Source organism: Rissa tridactyla, chromosome W, assembly GCF_028500815.1.
Source record: "Rissa tridactyla isolate bRisTri1 chromosome W, bRisTri1.patW.cur.20221130, whole genome shotgun sequence".
Lineage (NCBI taxonomy): Eukaryota > Metazoa > Chordata > Aves > Charadriiformes > Laridae > Rissa > Rissa tridactyla.
This window is the reverse complement of record NC_071496.1, coordinates 4559267-4578908: the sequence shown is the minus strand read 5'-3', so window position 1 is coordinate 4578908 and position 19642 is coordinate 4559267. Positions and strand designations below refer to the sequence as shown.

General features: G+C 45.0%; 1 protein-coding gene across 3 annotated transcripts in view; it reads right to left on the bottom strand.

The window, feature by feature from the left end:
* The window catches only part of LOC128902104 (alpha-2,8-sialyltransferase 8E), a 71501-nt gene that overhangs the window by 17846 nt on the left and 34013 nt on the right, over positions 1–19642 (bottom strand). For 2 of the 3 annotated variants that reach the window (XM_054184481.1, XM_054184482.1), the window contains exon 3: positions 10999–11106. The exons of the other annotated variant lie outside the window; for it this stretch is intronic. In XM_054184481.1, the coding sequence (XP_054040456.1) occupies positions 10999–11106 (108 nt within the window). The remainder of the gene's footprint in view (positions 1–10998; positions 11107–19642) is intronic. 3 annotated transcript variants of the gene reach the window in all.

Genomic DNA, 19642 nt, shown 5'->3' with positions numbered 1-19642 from the left:
GGTATCTCCAACAGGGTCTCCAAAGGCCAGAAGCATCTAAAAACAAACAGCTTCTGAATTTTGCCTTGTAAATACATCCAGAAATCAATCTGATAAAGCGGGGAAGAGATTAACCTATAGAAGGGAGGCAGGGACTATCGTACGTGACTGGAAAAAGCTCAAGAGCTTCCCAAAGCAATCTGCTACCAACTGGGAACGTTCCTATCCTGTCAAATGCTGCTTTAAGAAGTGTTTCCTTCACCTCTCCCCAAGGTTTTCACCATCCCAGCTTTGCCAAATCCCAAACCAACCATTTCGGTGATCCAGTGAGAGGAACAAACCTTGAGACTGAAAGGAAGAAGGCCATGCCTAGATGGTGGAAGGAGAACATCATGAATTCCTAATAAAGGAGTAAACTGATTATCGTCAGAAAAAACCAATAGCTCAGCAATCTTTAAAAAATGTGACTATTTGGAAATGTGTTTGCATAATCTTCAAGGCAACAAATACATTTTTATTAGTTTTGTAGAGGAAAATATGTATTTAAAGCCCTTCATAATCAGTGATAAATCTGGGAAAAGCCTTCCTCAGCCTCCAGAAGGGAGATAAAGTTCATGTAACGTGAACCTTCATCTGGTCTCTCACCAAAAGGCTTGGTCTCTCCTTCCAATTCAATCATTCACCTGGACATTCAGCCTTTACTAAAGAGTAGCTGAAATCTGAAATCTAGCTGAAATCACTGGCACATCTCCTGCGTGCTCAGCTTGTTGAGCTGGAGCTGAGCACCTTGTGCATTTCGAAAGCTGCTCCAAGTGAAACTGGATCAAGAGCTCACCTTGTTGCGCCAGGCCAAAGCCCTCTGTGAATGTACTCCAGATAAATTCCCAAAACTAAACTGAATTCTTTCTCTGTGGAGCCAACACCATAGGACTTCTTGCTGCTCACAGCATTTTACAGCAGTAAAGGAGTCCCCTCTGACTATCAGTCCAGACAACTTTTTTGTCCTTCTGCAATATTCCTTTTTCTTACTGTATTTTGCGGTATCCATTCTTTACTTTGGTTCTTTGAGTCAGACAAGACTGGGACCCTGAATGCCCATGTTCTACACAATAGCTGGAGGCAGGTATACATCCCCACGCAACACTCAGCATGTTACACACCATACTCCTACCTCTTTGGGAGTATGGGGGATAGCAATGGCCATCAGCCTCATTAACACTGGATTTCAATACCTCGTACGTGCCTCAGGACAGCTAAGAATGGCAAAAATCTAGATTAAACACGTATTTTGATCTTTCCTGCACACTTCTGGCTCTGCTGCTAAGTTAGAGAACTGCGGCTCAGATGTCGAACAGCACATGCTATCACGTGGGAACACCGCAGCAGGGGAAAGCTGGCTTCAGCCCGTGGCACTGGAGACAAAGATGTCATTTTATGAAACAGAGATGAAATTTCCTGAGTCCCAGCCATTCCTTTTGATCATTGCCCGTTTACCCAATCCACAAACCAAAAATAGAAATGAAAAAGGATGTGGTACCAAAGAGGCAGAAGGGTAAGGAGGAAAGGATTAGGTAAAAAATAAACCACTACCGGATCTGAAAGGAAACCCATGCGACAGCGTTGCATTTGTAGGAGAGTTATTCCATTAGCCTACATCTTCGAAAAGCACGGGACTGTCCTGCAAGCCTCTAACACTCAAACTACCTCCAGTTTTTCCAGCAGAGTCAATGGGAGCGTTGAATTCACGATTTGGCACCTTGTGGAAGTGCAAAGGGAGGACTCGTGAAACAGGCTGGATGACACACTGCTGATGGGACACACACGTGCCACCTGCAGCAAAGGCAGAGACATGGACAGTGGTGCCTCTTCTGCACTGAGTGGGGAGAAGATGCTACTGGCCATGGGGTCAGCTTGATTGAAACTAACTCATCCTGTCTGAGCTGGTGAATAATCATCATCTGGGCTGTCGTTCATAAGCCCTGAACCACATCTGAAGCAGCCAGCCACACACCGAGCCTCCTCAGTGTCAACGTTACCGATGCTGCAGCACTTAGGTTGTAAGCATTAATGATACTACAACAGCAATAAGGAATTTGCAAGACAGTACCTGGTCAACAGACTGGGAGGAAAAAAAAAAATTTCCTCTCTTTCTGCCAGGCGTGTTCATGCTATTTATTTGCTTCACAGCAAGCCCCCTCCTGCTACAGACATCGGGGCAAATTAGCAGAGGCAGCTCCCTGGAGCACCGGACATCCTCTTCCCGTAGGAAGTGCTTCACGTTGTACTTTCCCAGAATACAGCTCTTGCAGAACACCAGGCTCTAGCACAAGGAACACGGATTCCCTCAACCCCCGCGGATGTTCTTGAAACCCAGCTCCTCCGCTCGGCAGGGTCTGGTCTTGCTGGGAGTGTTTGGAGACCGGTCCCCCCCCGCGCCGTGCTCTCCCAGAGGAAGCATCAGTCTCACCCACTCCCTGGGCTCTGAGTGCTGCTTCTGTCTATTAACTCCCACTCTAAACCACGTAGTTCTCTGTGAACGAACATACATTTGCCTGTCAGAACGCTTAATTAGCACAAATGGAAGCTGTCCTCCTCATCGTCTTCCTCAGTCTGATATCCAGCTAAGAATCAAGGGTGCCGCGCAGTTTATTTTGATTTATGCTCTTGATTAGCGACGAGTGACAAACCTGACTACGCTACTCCTTTTGCTATGGAAAAGGGCTGTGTTTCAGCTTTACAAGAATGACAATCGTGTTTTATATCCATAAACCAGAGTTGATATGTCATCGCCAGAATGACCTCTCCCTGCATTGCCTTCGCTTCCCCTGCTTGAAATCTAAATAACTCTTATCCCTCAGAGGTCACAAGTCTACGGGAAAACCAACACAAGAATTCATGATTCTCTACAGCAGGGAACACAACTACAACGGAATCACAACAAACAGCTCAGCTGCACGTGGGATTGCATTTTCCCAGGGTACGGGGCACTACACACAACCCACAGCTCAGATGTCCATTCGGGTCAATGGTAGCTCTCAAATTTATAACAGTTTTCCAGGATCAAATCCTGCATCTGAACACCACACAAGCTGCAAGTGCTCAGAGAGGACTCTTTTTTTATGGCTCTCAGTACTGAATGCCCAGAAATGAGATGCTATTCGCTCTGTAATTTTCCATTTTTGACTAACTGAGACTTTCTTCTTTTCTAACCTTCGTGTCTCCCATTGCAACCGCACTTCCAGCTGAGCAGCTTACTGAGCTCGCTGGTGAGAGACAGATTTGGTTTCCCAGTATACCAGCTAACTCTTCGGTCTTTGATCATCTGCAGTTGGGCTGCTCCTGCTTTGATCAAAAGCAAGCTTTTCTTGATCATGCTCCATGAATTAAAAAGCCTGAGACTTCAATCCTGCCTTTGAGTGAGCTTGGATTGAGGCACTGAGTTGTCTGATAATATTGAACAAAGTTTTTAAGATATAATTGAGTGTAATTGTCAGGCGTCTTTTAAACCGGGCCATTTTGTCCTGCATAAAGAGGTCTTCCCATTCGCTCGTTCCCGCAGTGCCAGATCTGCGCCGTTCGCGGCGAGGCTGCAGCACTTACGCTGCAAGAGAGCAGAGTATCGCAGGAAGGATTCCACCTACCCTGCAGGAAAAACAAAGATCTTTCCAAAAATATATATTATCCAGTGACTAAGAAATGAGAATAAATGAACCAAGCCCTGCAGGTTTCTGCTAAATACTTACTAAAAGAATCGTCCAATTAGCAGTGCCTGCACTCATCAGGATGGGCAGATCCATGGCCAGCCTCGGGTCTAGCGTCACCTTTGCTACTCAGGAATCTTGCAAGTGTGTCAGAGCACGCACCTCAAAGCACATGGGGACTCATGTTCCTCTGGCAAGGCCAGCATGGGATCTCCAGACCCTTGTAGCAAAAATACTGCTGAGGTGGAACATATCCTGGCTACAGAGGCTCTGGAAAACTCATCCAGAGCAGAGAAAACTGGGTGATGACTTCACGTGAATGAGCAACCAAATCCCACTAGCTTTTGTTTCTATTAATATTTCTATGTGGCAACATCAAAAACTACAAGATTCGGTGAAAAGGTTTAAGGGCCTGACAGCAATGCAGTGATTTTTTTCCCTCAAAGACTACATCCTACCACTTCTCATGGCATATTCACCTAAGATTATTTTGGCCCCATTTGGAAGGCACGACCCCCTTTTGGCAGATAAAGAAGCTGATGTAGAGGCGGATTGACAGGTAAGTCCATGGCAGGCAGGAACAGGGACCTTGGGCTCTGCTCTCATGGACACTCCCTAGATTACACGATTACCACCAAGAACAAGAGCAGCCGCTGAAGTTGATGGAAATCATAATGACCTTTCACACTACACCTTGCAAAAGAAACCACCTGTGGACGTACCAATGTTAAATGAGATGCCCCCTGCCCCGAGAACTGGCAAGTGAAGCAGACACGTTTGATGCCCTCAGATGAATTTACACTTCACCGGGGCTGCGGCACAAAAAAATCACATTGCTGCATGCGTTGTTTCTGCTGTTTGAGAGCCTGTGTTGACTTGTCAACACCAGGATGGTGCTTGAAAGACTGAACTGAGAGAGAAGGTGCTGTGGGCACAAAGGAGAAGGCTGAAGAAGGAACAGTCTTCTCTTATACAGGTTGGTGAAACTATTTGTTTTCCTCCTCCTTGGGGACAACAAATATAAAAATAGATGGTTCACATTCCTCCTGGCTACCACCTGCTGATGCCAATGTCACTGTCATTAATTGGTTTAAATCTTTTACCATCTTCCTCTCTAATGCTACTAGATGTAGTAGATGTCCGACTGATCACGAACTTTCAGTGTGCGGCCGCAGCTAGGAAAAAAATGTGTCGTTATGAACTGCGTCGTGTAAAAAAAATGAAAATATAAGCAAGAGAAAATAGTCATACATCTTTCTATACATTACGTGGTGATAGCTCCTCTGAATCACTGCATCCAGTTCTGGTATTTCAGGTTTGAGGGTTTGAGACACTAGCAAGAGTTATGAAAGGACCTGCAGAAAGTATCTGGGTTCCAAAAAGTAGGAGAGGTGTATGAAGCTTAATCTAAATATATCGGGACTGAGTAGGGAGACGCTGCGCCAGGAAGCAATTACTAGTGGCAGGAAGGTTTTTCAGTACAGTGTAGCAAGGAAAAATAGTATCCAATGCCTGGAAGTTAAAGATAGAAATGGCATCTTTAGTTCAAGGCTGGTTTTCTTTCTAGAAGAACCAGAGTAATCAAACAAAAGTCAGGATCTGGAATTCTTGTACAGGGACTAATGCTTCCCAGGAGATTCATGTAGCTGAGGTTAAAAGCTATAAACTCATGAACCTCTTGATTGTCCACCTAGGGTATTTTGAAATGTTTGGCTTGATTTGTCTCCTTACGGTGTCACAAGTTTTTCTGGGTTTTGATAACAGATGGCATGAGAAATGTCCATCCACCAAGACACGGGCAGTTTTCCAAGGTACCCTGCCTGTCTTCCAAATTAAAGATTTTTCTTTAAAAAAAAACAACAAACCAAACGACACGAAAGTGCTTCCACAAACCAGCCCCAAATTCATAAGTTTGATCTTTCAAAGTGGAGTGGCATTTATATTTCTGTCCTTCAAAGGCAGTTCATTGATAACTCTATGTACCTCTTAAGTAACCTTAGAAAAGCGCATGCATCCATCTGTCATATCTCGGAGCTGCCCCTTTTCTGGATTCCCTGTTTGATCTGGTCCCATGACTTCACAGACAGTTTGCACAGTTAAGACGATAGCTGTGATACCCCGAGGATGCGTTTTTCATCACAAAAAAGCTCCTGACAAACTGGCCCTGGCTGCTCACTGCCATTCTGATTTTGGTCTCCTGTCTTTGTGTCTCAGCACACATTTGGGATTGCTTGGCTCTGCTGCCCAATGACACATCAGTAAGTTTGTTGATGACACCAAGTTGGGTGGCAGTGTTGAATTCCTTGAGGGCAGGAAGGCCCTGCAGAGGGATCTGGACAGGCTGGATGGATGGGCCAAGGCCAATGGCGTGAGGTTCACCAAGGCCAAGTGCCTGGTCCTGCACTTGGGTCACACCAACCCCAGAGTGGCTGGAGAGCTGCCTGGCAGAAAAGGACCTGGGGGTGTTGTTCAACAGCTGTCTGAATATGAGCCAACAGTGTGCCCAGGTGGCCAAGGAGGCCACCACCATCCTGGCCTGTATCAGGAACAGTGTGGCCAGCAGGACTGGGGCAGTGACCATCCCCCTGTACTCGGCACTGGTGAGGCCCCACCTCAAGTGCTGTGTCCAGTTTTGGGCCCCTCACCACAAGAAAGACATTGAGGGGCTGGAGCGTGTCCAGAGAAGGGCAATGGAGCTGGTGAGGGGTCTGGAGCACAAGTCTGGTGAGGAGCGGCTGAGGGAGCTGGGGGTGTTCAGCCTGGAGAAAAGGAGGCTGAGGGGAGACCTTCTCGCTCTCTACAGCTCCCTGAAAGGAGGGGGTAGCCAGGGGGGGTTGGTCTCTGCTCCCAAGGAACAGGCGATAGGACAAGAGGAAACGGCCTCAGGTTGCGCCAGGGGAGGTTTAGGATGGATATTAGGAAAAATTTCTTCAACAAAAGGGTTGCCAAACATTGGAACAGGCTGCCCGGGGCAGTGGTGGAGTCACCATCCCTGGAGGTATTTAAAAGCCGGGTAGACGTGGTGCTGAGGGACATGGTTTAGTGGTGGACTTGGCAGTGCTAGGTTAATGGTTGGACCCGATGATCTTAAAGGTCTCTTCCAACCATAACGATTCTATGATTCTATGATGAGCAGTGTGAATTGACCAAATATCCATCCACTCCTGCCAATGCCATGTTGTTCCCTTCTCATCTGTCCACTTCTTTGGGACCCAAGTCTCTCCAAAATTTCAGTCTAATAACCTACCCAGTACAGCTCTACTGCAACAGCTGTGGGTGTAACCGCAGGAGCTAAAGCAGAAACAGCCCTACAACATGTCGCCCCCAGAATGGTCTACTAGAGATTATATTCAATTGGACTTTGTGGGAGACTTGGGTGTTTCTTTTCTTTCACAGTCACTGTGTCAAAACAACATTGGCTCCTGACAAGCAGCACTGGGGTATGCTGCAGGGAGTCCTATTTTACCAATGTCACTTCAGAACTCTTCCAATTTTTAATAAACCACTGTTTGGCTGTTTTAATTCAGGCCATTCCCAACACTCTGATTGAAATAAGCTGCTGATGTTGCTATACATATGACCACCCGGGAGGCATAACAAAACACATGACAACACTTACACATCGATAACATCTCAAAAACCACATTTTAGTTTACCATTGCAAGCAATGGCTTTTTTTTTTTTTTTCTTGTGGTTCTCAAGGTTTTAGTATCTTTGTACGAGAAGTTCAGCACTATGACTTAGCTACAACCTTAGCTACTGTCCAGTCAAATGAGGTCTGATGTCTCAAGCCCTTACGTTCATTCTTGTAAAATGTGTATTTGATGAATCCAGTTGATTATATTTTCTATTTTGTAGCCACTGGGGACAAAGCTCCAGATTTGTCATACTGAAGAATTCAGCCTACAAATTGACAGGCCCAAAAGTATAAAGTTCACGTCTCCTCTGACCCGTCAAAGGCTTCTGTGGTCTCACCACCTAAGTCCTACATTGAACCTTATCTTCAGCTCAGATGGCCTGATGGTGGCAGGGAACACCACAACCCAACTAGTATGGCAGATAGATCATCATATCATTAAGGCAGCTTCTTGGCAATGAAAAATGAAGACTTAAGCACGAAGACTCACAATCCCAGTAGGCTGCAAAACATATTAAAAAAGAACAGAGGAATCAGGGCTGTAGGAAGTAGTTTTATATTATTTCTCATAACCAGAATCAGATAGAATCCTTTACCTGATTCCCCATAAGGACGTTGTAAGATTTATAATACTTGGCACAAGATTAAAAGCAAAAGGTAGAAATCTGAGCAATGGCTGATACGGAAGAACCAAAAATAAGCCAGTATTCGACAACTGGTTGACATTGAATGGGTGTTTCAAAGAGCTTGCAGCCCCTCTAGTCCGCCTTTGTTTGAAAGCACACATCCTTATGGCTTTGGGGAGTTGTGGACTGTTTCATTCTTACTCCTTGCAAGTATTCACAACTTCTTCGCTAGCCAGAAGACCTGCAGCAATGCAATATGCACAGAAATTAAGCTTTTGGTCCCCAAAAAAGCCCCAGCAGAGATCTCTGTCAGGCAGATGCCTCAGATGCCACAAACATGATCCACGTTCTCGGTTGCAACAGATGCTGAGCTGAGCTCATGATATTACCTTTTATCTCCATAATCTACGTAATCTTTTATGTTCCATGAAATGTGCAGAAGTGGCTCATGCAGTGGGATGAAAAGCCTTGGTTAGCGTGGTTACCCTGGCACAGTGGAGCTGTCTGCAATCAGGGTAGGGCTCGTTCTCTGAAACCGAGTCATGAGCTCCCCTCGACGGTAAAAAACATTCCAATTGCAAGCCACACTTTAACTTTGTGTATCAGTTAAGGTCTGGGTCGGTTTCTACTGAAATCAGACAACATGACATTCTTCGTTTCTGTCCTACTTGATCCTTTTCATGCAGTGTTTAATCTTCACTGTTCATTGGCTTTGATATGGCCACTACTCTTGTGAAGCCTGGCCGTCTTGCAACGCTAATGCATTTATTCTCTCTTTGCTTTGGAATCCCTTCATTTTCACCTAATAAGTCACTCCTACAGAATGTGCTGTCAATGCCTCTACACCATTACATGACTAAAAGGTAATTATAGAATATACACAGGTTGATACCACATATGTATGAATAAACATGTATCTATATACATATAGATCTATAAATGATATAAAACTAATGAAAAGCATATCAATATCTATTTCAATAAATATCTTTAAACACCAAACCTTTCACGGGGAGCTGATAACACACAGTAAACTGCAGAGCCGTGCAGTGAAAGGCATTTACTCTGCATATGCTGACATGTAATTAGTATCGTGCACTTTAGATATCTCTCTGGAGACCTGGGAATATATACAAGTAAAATCAGGTCGATAAAATGTAGTCTGCAAGTTTTACATTTGGTGGAAAGAATTATTCATTAAAGGAAGGTTTTTTTTCAATTGATATCAACAGCCTGAAGTTGGGTGGCAGATTAAGACTCTCAGGAGGTGTCTAGTGATAACACAGTAAGAAAGGTGATCAAAGGTACACAGGAAACAATTTATGACATAGCTCTGCAGTTATTCACCACACAGTCTCACCTCCACATTTATACATTTCTTTCTTATTGTCCTGTATTCTCAGCTTTCAGACAGCAGACAAATGGATAAATAATATCTATAACGCATTCAGGTGCAGCTAGACTCATCCCTGACTCAAAATCCCCATCTTTCAGTGTCACAGTCCTTAACATAAATGACTTTGAAATTCGCGTCTTCTATTGATATTATAACCTTTGACATTTACACCTAACTTGTACAGTTTGAGCCTGTTTGTATAAAAACCACTTGCATCCTCAACCTCTTTGTCTTTGAAGGGGCTAAAGCGACTGAGAATAGTACTGTCTTTCAGTGCCTCGCAACTAGCCTGTATTTTGCAGTCCTGCAATCAAAGATGGTGCCGAGAGGGAGAAACCTACATTCCTTAATTCTCTCGTGTCTTCAAGAAGATATCTGTCATAGTGCCACGGTCCTTTTACACGCCAAGTGCCTAAACTGAAGACTTTGCATATATAGGCTGTAGGTGCATACACGCACAAGGCAACCAAAGTAAAGACTGACAGACAGACTGATAGATACACACATACGTACATACATAGAATGAACCATTTTTCCCTTGCTCTGAGTGAAAAACGGCTGCTTTGGCTGCTTCTTTTTACAAAGAACCTTAACTAGTTAATCCAGCCGAGCTGCGATCCTCATACAGGATCACATTACGGCGAAGAAGAGCCGTAACAGGAATTGCAGCATTGCTGCCGTTCAGTGAGACTGGATGATTTTTGTCAGGGCAGACTCCATACTTCCGCTTGCCTTTGAAATGGTATCTAGCTCCACAGCTGTAGTGGCATACGGTTACCAAAATTAGGGTATTTTAAATAAAAGATGTAATTTGTCCAGAGTTTTATTTATACATAGGTATTAAAAGTAAGCTTCTTTTAATTCAGTTTATGTTTTCTTTAACTTATAGCCTTTCTAAGATTTCCCTGCTACGTATTGAGCTTGATGCTACACATGATTCAGGATTTTTACCCTCTATTCCAGGAAGATACCCCAAATATTCACCCTACGCCTTTACGCAGATTTATGCAGCTAGCCCATGATAGCTGTGGAGCTCTTTAGGCACAACTGCAGCCCGGTTCCTGCCTCTGCACAGGGCTCTTCATGACCCTTCAGATACATGTCAGTCAAAAGGATCCTACCACAAATTAATAAGTACGAAATGTGCAACGGCACATCAGTGCTTCTCATATTTTCAAAGCAGTGTAAATAAATTAAATACTCCGGTCTTATCTTGACAGAACGCTTTTCCCCTACTAGGCCCTGGAAAGATTTCAAGTTAAACTATGCTTTCTTAGAACACATAGAATTCTATTATCAAGAAAGCCTTGGGCCACATTCTCCAACGTGCTCTTCATGCATCAATACTGTCGTGTTGGGACGTTCCCCACCCAAGTCCCACTGTCTCACACTGCCACGTTAATACATGGCATTGGTGGGGGAATGGAAACAGGAGAGAGACATGGATGCTTGTGGCATATTCCAAAATGTCCCCCAGGCCTTGAAGGGGGAAAACAGCACAGCATTTGGGCACCCCTGGCATCTTCTGTGTCATGAGGAGCAGTACCCAGCAGCCAAAGCAAACTGTAAATCTCACTTTTCATTCAGCCTGTGCTCACATTTGTGGTCCATACAAAGAGAGAGAGAGGTCTCTGTAGTCATTCCCTCGGGTGTTGGTACCTGGTGCCTGTGTCACTGCCACTCTTCACTGCTCCGTCATCCGTGAAATTAAAGGTGCCGGTCCAATTTGCCAATTCCTCTCCATTCTGCCAGCTAAACTGCAGCCCTCTAGCAAGAAAACGAGGCAGTTGATATTTGACATCATTCATTAGGTTAAGTCTATCAGCATGAGTTCTCATGTCCTTTTTTTAACACAGATATGTGACTATGAGACATTCACCAAACACAATAAAAAGATACCAAGAACCGCAAGACATCACCTTACTAGTGGAAACAATTTTCAGTTCCCATAGACTCTAAAAGTCCTTGGCTGAAAACAACACCAGGGTCCCCAACCAAATTGGAAGGCCGGTAATCATCTGTGCTCATAAACAACACACATATGTGTGGAGCAAGCTGGAAATTTCATTCCCAGAGACCCAAGTGCAAAAAGCTGGAGACTTAAGTGAAAAACTACAGGGCTAAAGAAGCAAACCCTCCAAGCTTCAATTTTACACCTACGGTAGCTGTTAAATGTGGTGAGCTCTGGGTCCTTCTAATTTGTTGGCTGTGCTAGCAACGGATTTGTCATTTGATGACTTCTCTAAGTCACACTGTATTGCTCTTTTCCCTGTTTGGGAAGACAGTATTTTTTAATCCAATGCATATCACAATCACCAGAACGCCCTGTTTTCCAAACTTTCACAAATTCATTCCAAGATCCACGATGCTTGCAGTCTTCTGGAAACTCCACCTATAGTTGGGTAGAAATCTCACATGCATTTAAAAAAGCCGGGTCGGAAGAAACTTTTGACAACACAAGTCAAATCCTTCCCTTAGCTCAGAAGTCAAGGAAAAAGAATCTTGCAGATTGTTATTTTTAACCTTCTCCATTTTAACCCAATTTCATGATTTCAGAAGCCTGGCAGCTGAGTTGTGAACATTTGATGCTGCCAATACTGAAAGTTAACTTCCCGGCTGGGTTGTGCGGGGACAGCCAGGAAGCAATCTGCCAGCCCGTTTTGCCCAAAAGAAAGGGCATCCAGGAGACCCTGCCAGTTTTCTCGGTCAACACGCTTATTACAACGACTGGAGAATCTCTCAGACCACATTCATCCTCTAGTCTAATTGGCAGCTGTTATAAGAACTGGAAATTAAAAAGGAGCAACACGGGGTGTTAAAATAAGGCCTTTTTCCTTCCTGCAGCAGAAAAGGGGAGTCACTCTAAACAGCTCCAAAAATGTAAAGGAGGAATTTATTTGTTCTGTACTGGGGAAATGTGTGCACATAACTTCTTGTTGTCATAACTGTTTTAAGACAACTTCATCTAACTTCAAGTACCTGCAGTCCAGGCATTTCCATGTGAACTAATTGTCCATGTTCTTAAAAATCAGTAGAGACTGGCTCAGTACAGTTAGTTTAGGGAAAGATTCACCCGATCAATGGACCAATGCTGTTTAACATCTTTGTCGGCGACAGGGACAGTGGGATTGAGTGCACCCTCAGGAATTTTGCCGATGACACCAAGCTGTGTGGTATGGTCAACACGCTGGAGGGACGGGATTTCATCCAGAGGGACCTAGACAGGCTGCAGAGGTGGGCCCATGTGAACCTCATGAAGTTCAACCAGGCCAAGGGCAAGGTCCTGCACCTGGGTAACAGCAATCCCAAACACAAATCCAGGTTGGGCAGAGAATGGATGGAGAGCAGCCCTGAGGAGAAGGACTTGGAGGTGTTGGTGGATGAGAAGCTCAACATGAGCCGGCAATATGTGCTGGCAGCCCAGAAAGCCAACTGCATCCTGGGCTGCATCCCCAGCAGTGTGGGCAGCGGGGTGAGGGGGGGGATTCTGCCCCTCTGCTCTGCTCGGGGGAGACCCCACCTGGAGTACTGCGTCCAGCTCTGGAGTCCTCAGCACAAGAAGGACATGGAGCTGTTGGAGCGGGGCCAGAGGAGGTCCACGAAGATGCTGCGAGGGCTGGAGGTCCCTCTGCTGGGAGGACAGGCTGAGAGAGCTGGGGGGGTTCAGCCTGGAGAAGAGAAGGCTCCGGGGAGACCTTCCAGCCCCTTCCAGTCCCTCAAGGGGCTCCAGGAAAGCTGGGGAGGGACTCTGGATCAGGGAGGGGAGCCACAGGATGAGGGGGAAGCGTTTTAAACTGCAAGAGGAGAGATTTAGATGAGATATTGGGAAGGAACTCTTTGCTGTGAGGGTGGTGAGCCCCTGGCCCAGGTTGCCCAGAGAAGCTGTGGCTGCCCCATCCCTGGAGGGGTTCAAGGCCAGGTTGGCCGGGGCTTGGAGCAACCTGGGCTGGTGGGAGGTGTCCCTGCCCAGGGCAGGGCGTTGGAACTAGATGATCTTTAAGGTCCCTTCCAACCCAAACCATTCTATGATTCTCCTGTTTTCCAAAAAAATCAGAACAAGTGGAAGAGACTATCCTGATTGCTGTAGGCAAGATGCCATGATATCGCACACTTCCATCTTACATTCAGCTTGGAGAGGGCTACTTTGGTGATCAATTTGGAGAATCATGTCAAAGGGTGTATAGGTTATGCTCTAATGGCTATAGGGTAATGCAATGCTACGGTTTGCCTGGGAGTCCCATACCTTCTTCATTGCTCTGACAGTTTTTAATCAGCTGAGGCTGCCCAAGGTACAACTTCCGAGTAGAATATTGGTGTGAAAAAAATATGAGAAAATTCTCACTTTCACTAAGACACCTTCACTTTTAGGCTTGTTGAAATAAACACTTGATTCCCATCTACCACAGTCTAACACATTTTTTTGCCACACTGCAATTGGTATGGAAACATGTATCTTTTGAATACGTATGTATTTGTAAAAGGCATCTAAATATATGACCTTAAAAATATGTTTAAATTGCTAAGGGCAGCACTGAATGACACATGGGGAGAGAGAGTAGAAGTGCGGGAAAACCAAGTTGGAATCATACCTTTTAATTGGATTTAAATTAGATATTTGGGGCTTAGATATTTACTTGCAGACTGAAATAGAGAGCATTACTCTAGATAAATAGCTGGTGTTGGTGTGTCCTTCAGAGGTGAACTCTCCTAAAGCATAGCCAGTATTTAGGCAGATGAAATGAAGAATTAAAACAGTTCGTAAAGTCCCGTCCCTTTGTACATCTTCACTCCACATGTAACAGCTGGAAGGAAAGCTAAGTAAATGCTCAAAGGTGGAGAGCGGTGAATCAGTCCATAAAGCAAAAGAAATGATAAAACCGCTCTTTAATGCCCTCCTCTCATCAAGCCTTTTATTGGGAACAGTGTGTACTGCAGCTGAGGCACCAAGTTTAAAGGAGGACGTGCACATTTTGGGTAAGATCCAAGAGGAGATCAGGAAGACTAACGCTGAGGAATGGCAGATATGTCTTACGATGAACAGCTTAAAATACTTAGCTTTGAAATGGCAGAATGGGGGATCTAATTGAGGTACAAAAATATCTAACGAGGGCAAGCAAGGGCCCGGGTATGACACTTCTACGTGGTAAGGACAAAGTAGAAAGTTGAGCTTAGTGTCAGGAGCGAACTAAGTGTCTGACCCTGAACCAGACGGGAAAAGCGGACTGTTCAGTGCTTTTCTTCCAACAAACAGGTACTCGAGAGTTTAACACCATATAGACTTACATACACACAAAACACACCACCGAAGAAACATTACACAGGTCACAGGGCTGTGTGTCTCGCTGTTGAGTCTGCAAGACCGAGACCAAGCTGCTGCTCTGCATTCGCTGGAGCGACGGTGCAATAAACCTCTTCCTCCTAGTAAGAACAACTCCCGAAATAATGGTTTGTAGTATTAGGACTGAGTAGAAATGAAGGACAAGATGTTTAAAAACACTGACCTGAAATAATTCTGTTCCTAAAAAAAAGATTACTGAGAGTTTTACCATTGATTTCGATCAGCCTTGAGTTGGGAGATTTCAATTTTAAAAATAAAAAATTTTCTAATCCTCTCTGTTGTGAGTCGTTAAGTGTTGATAAAAGCTGTCTGGCCAAATGTGCAAACAGCCTGAGAAAATAGAAAAGACACTTGAACGGCTCCATCAGTATATTTCTTTGGCGTATTATGGTAGTTAAATTCAGAGAATTATAGAATGGTTTGGGTTGGAAGAGAAAACTCTACCACGTTCACTCTCAGCGCTAACTACATTTTAACAGGTAAACAACGAAGAGGTAAATTAAGCTTCTGTGAATCAGAATCGCAATAGAAAAGCACGCGCAGAATGGAAACACAGGAAAGGAAGAGAAAAAGAAGCAGAACAAAAAAGAAGGGAACAAAGAGTAAAAGAAGGAAAGCAGAGGAAATGACTTACAGAAGCGTCCCATGTATTTAGACAGTTCGTGTCACGGAGTTTTTTTAATAAAAAAAAAGTTAAAAAAAGCTAATTTTAAGCCTGGGATCATTACCAGTTATTACCAATGGTGGAACTTTGCCATTTGCTCAATTTGCCCTAATGCTTTTTCCTTCTAAAATTAGTACGTTTCCCCAACGTGTGATGCTGACGATGACAAGGGAAGGCTTTATAAAAGATGTAAGAACCAGAAACACTCAGTGCAGAGATGCTGTTTTGCCCGTTCACTGTAAGCAAATTTCTCGTCAAGGTTTATGGACATCATTAATCACAGGACTGACCCCTCACAAATAAGGGTATGCGCAATGTCGCTCCTTGCATTAGAGAAACTGTTAAGTTGGATGTCTTAGCAATAAAGACCTTGAGTTTCAAGTAAATGTCAAAGCAATATTTTGATCCTAATTGTCAACTGTAAATGTTGAATCAGTATGTGGCCAAATAAACACCGGCGTAATATAAGAATAGCGGGAGGGCGTGAAAAAAACCCCAGAAAATTAACGAAGCAGCAGTAATTCTGAAGGGCTTGTCAAGACCGGCTGTCAAGAAGCAGCAGGAAGCAAAGTAAAAAGCCTGTTGTGGCAGTCCAAACAAACAACTCCTGCACAAGCAGAGGTTTTAATAGCTGAGGAGGTCAAACAATTATGAGGTTTTTTGAACTATAAGGTGAGAATGAACAAGTGGATAGATTGCAGCAAGCAGCTTCGTATCCATGCTGCCATCACACTGAGGTCCCACCTGAGGAGTGTCTCATTGCCTTTCTACAGCGCGAAGGCGACGTGAAAATTAAGCTGAGACGAGAAGGCAAGGCTTTTAAAAGGGAGCTATTCTACAGCGAATAAATGGAGAAGACCCAAAAGACTTTAAGCACAGCTGGCAGTTCAGTCTAGGCTCCAACCAGAGAGCAGGCCATGACCATGTACACAGTGAAATTTATTCAGGAGAGACCTACGTGAGGCATAAAAGCAGTTTGGAGCAAGTGGTTGAGTGATCAGCATCTATGAGTAATGAGGACTGAGTGGCAACGGGGGCATGGAATCAGAGAATCATAGAATGGTTTGGGTTAGACGGGACATTAAAGACCATCTAGTTCCAACCTCCTGCCCTGGGCAGGGACACCTCCCACCACACCAGGTTGCTCCAAGCCCCGGCCAACCCGGCCTTGAACCCCTCCAGGGATGGGGCAGCCACAGCTTCTCTGGGCAACCTGGGCCAGGGGCTCACCACCCTCACACCAAAGAACTTCTTCCTCATATCAAATCTAAATCCACCTTCTCTCAGTTTAAAACAGTTCCCCCTCATCCCATGGCTCCCCTCCCTGATCCAGAGTCCCTCCCCAGCTTTCCTGGAGCCCCTTGAGGGACTGGAAGGGGCTGGAAGGTCTCCCCGGAGCCTTCTCTTCTCCAGGCTGAACCCCCCCAGCTCTCTCAGCCTGTCCTCCCAGCAGAGGGGCTCCAGCCCTCCCAGCATCTCCGGGGCCTCCTCTGGCCCCGCTCCAACAGCTCCATGTCCTTCTGCTGTTGGTGCCCCAGAGCTGGAGGCAGTACTCCAGGTGGGGTCTCCCCCGAGCAGAGCAGAGGGGCAGAATCCCCCCCCTCGCCCTGCTGCCCACGCTGCTGGGGATGCAGCCCAGGATGCAGGTGGCTTTCTGGGCTGCCAGCGCACATTGCCGGCTCATGTTGAGCTTCTCATCCACCAACACCCCCAAGTCCTTCTCCTCAGGGCTGCTCTCCATCCATTCTCTGCCCAGCCTGGATTTGTGCCTGGGATTGCCCCATCCCACGTGCAGGATCTTGCACTTGGCCTGGTTGAACTTCATGAGGTTCACACAGGCCCATCTCTCCATCCTGTCCAGGTTGCTCTAGATGGCATCCCTTCCCTCCAGCGTGTTGACTGCGCCACACAGCTTGGTGTCATTGGGAAACTTCCTGAGGGTGCACTCACAGGTGGCAGCATAGAAGAGCATCTGCCACTCCAGTGCCAACCCATTCCCCAAAACCACCAGCTCTTCTCATTTAGAGGAGAGGAAAAAGGCTATTTCCACTCATCTTTCACCTTATCACTTCCCCCATCCTGCCTCTACCGGAGGCAGACTAACCCCAAAAGCAAGCAAAACCAGACAGAAACCAATGTCATTTTATTTCGGTGAAGCTAAGCCAAAATCTGACTCAGCTTGCTGGTCTACCGCAGATGGTCAAGCAAGGGGAAGCAGAGGAGTCTACAGACTCCTTCTCTGAAGGCATGAAAGGAAGATACGAATGTCCCCAGGAGCAAGGCAAATTACTGCATTTTCTGTCTGAGCTCTGTCCTTTATTTGTCTTCACTTTCCCTGCTCTTTCTTTCTAGCAGTTCTCCTTCTCCATATGCATTTTCCCTAGCAAAGAGGCCATTAGGAGATGACAGCTTTTGTGACTCCCGCTCCTGTTTAAGTTATAAGCTAATACTATATACATTAATTCTGTATACATCATTAATAATTTTATAATCATATTTCTACAGGCCTGGTCATGGTGCTGCACTAGACTGTTACATACTACCCAAACACAGAAGCCATATACAGTCCCTGCCCTGACAAACAGACAGTCCAGGGTATGTATAGGCTTCCTAAAGTCAGTGGAAAATCACTTACTTTCACTGTACCTCACTTTCCCTGTTTCATAATTCCTGTGCCCTTGAGAGGAGGAGTTGAAGACTTCAGTGTTAAATGATCACAGGATTTGAAAATGGAAAGTGATGCCCCTAGCCTGCTAACAGGGATGTCACAGTGGCGTAGGAAGGTCAGATGGTTAATCTCGCTGAAGATCCAGTTCCTTCTTTCTGCAAAAATAAGGAAAATATGACTCACTGTGTCCACAGGGTGTATGGAAAATAAAATGAAAGCAGTGGTATGCATGAATGACCTGCAGACCAGAGTGATCAGAAACACTCACTAAAATGGAACAGAGAGTAAGAGAAGCTCACTAAGAAAGAGGAATATCAGGAGTCTCCAGTGTGGGAGATTGCTGCACAAGTGAAGACAACCATAGGAGCCAACAGAGGTACAATAAGAGGAGTTTGGGAGAAAAAACAAGGATCCTTTTTTTTGTCACGCAGGCCAGAAACAACAAGTTTATTTACACTGAACCTGAAAAGACATCAGAGGGGCTTAAATGCAGTAAAGCATCCACTCGGTAACAATGAGGTGCTGAGATCAAACCCAACCCAGCAGAGTCAAAGCAGCCTAGTCTCCGTGTCCATAAACTCCCCTTTCCTGACAAAAAGCCCAGACTCAGGCCCTGAAGACAATGAATTTAGATGACAAGAGAAAGGCAAATGCTTACTTGAATAGTTTACTATCACTTCAAACACTCTAATCCATTTTGAAATAAATATTCAAAGCACGGCAATCTAGACAGACACAGCACAGATGAAAGAAAGAAACGTAAATCTGCCTATAGCAGTCCAGATCCAATTCACCTGGGCTATAATGCCAGAAAAATATCATGTGGATATCGGCCTCTTTCGGTGGAGAATCCATGGGCATAACCCTCCCAGGCACAGCACAAAGAAATAAAACATTTCTGGGGACAACTCATGTACATGAGCAGGACGCTCCCCTTCTTATGTGAGCCCGTAATAAAACTCCTGTTTGCGTTCAGTGGAAGCAGGGTTGAATCTGACCGGTTCAGTTTAGAAAAATACTTATTTCTCCAGTAAAATGAGCAAAATGCAAGTTTTAGGCTGGATACATAGACATACATACTTCTGCTCGCTCCATTAACAGAGACCATTTTTTGTCTCATTGACCTACGGCTTTGCAAGTTGACTGACAGTGGGTAACTGCTGAGCTGATTGCTTCCTATCTTATCGGGAAAAAAAACCCTTAGAAAAGGTTTTGAAAACGTAGGAAAATAGGTGGGAGGGCAGGAATGGAGTATTCACAACAAAAGGAAGAAATATGGGTCCCACGAAAAGCAAACTGTGGGTGGAGGATGTGGGAAATGGGCGCGTCTGGTTACACCACACACTTGGCCATACCGTATTATACCAGGGACAAGCTTGGCTCGGCATGTTCGAGGGAAATGGTAGTAATAAAGTGGTGGAGGAGTATATTTTGACTAGCACAAAGAGCAAAATTGGAAACATAGGTGGGAAGCTGCTGGATTATAACCACCATTATACAGAAAAAAAGGTTTTGTTTCACGTCACACATTTCACATTTGGGTTGAAGCTTGTATGAAATATTCACATGCAACATCTGGAAAACCTGATCTAAAATCAGTCCCCAAGAAAGATAAAATAGAATCAACACCAAA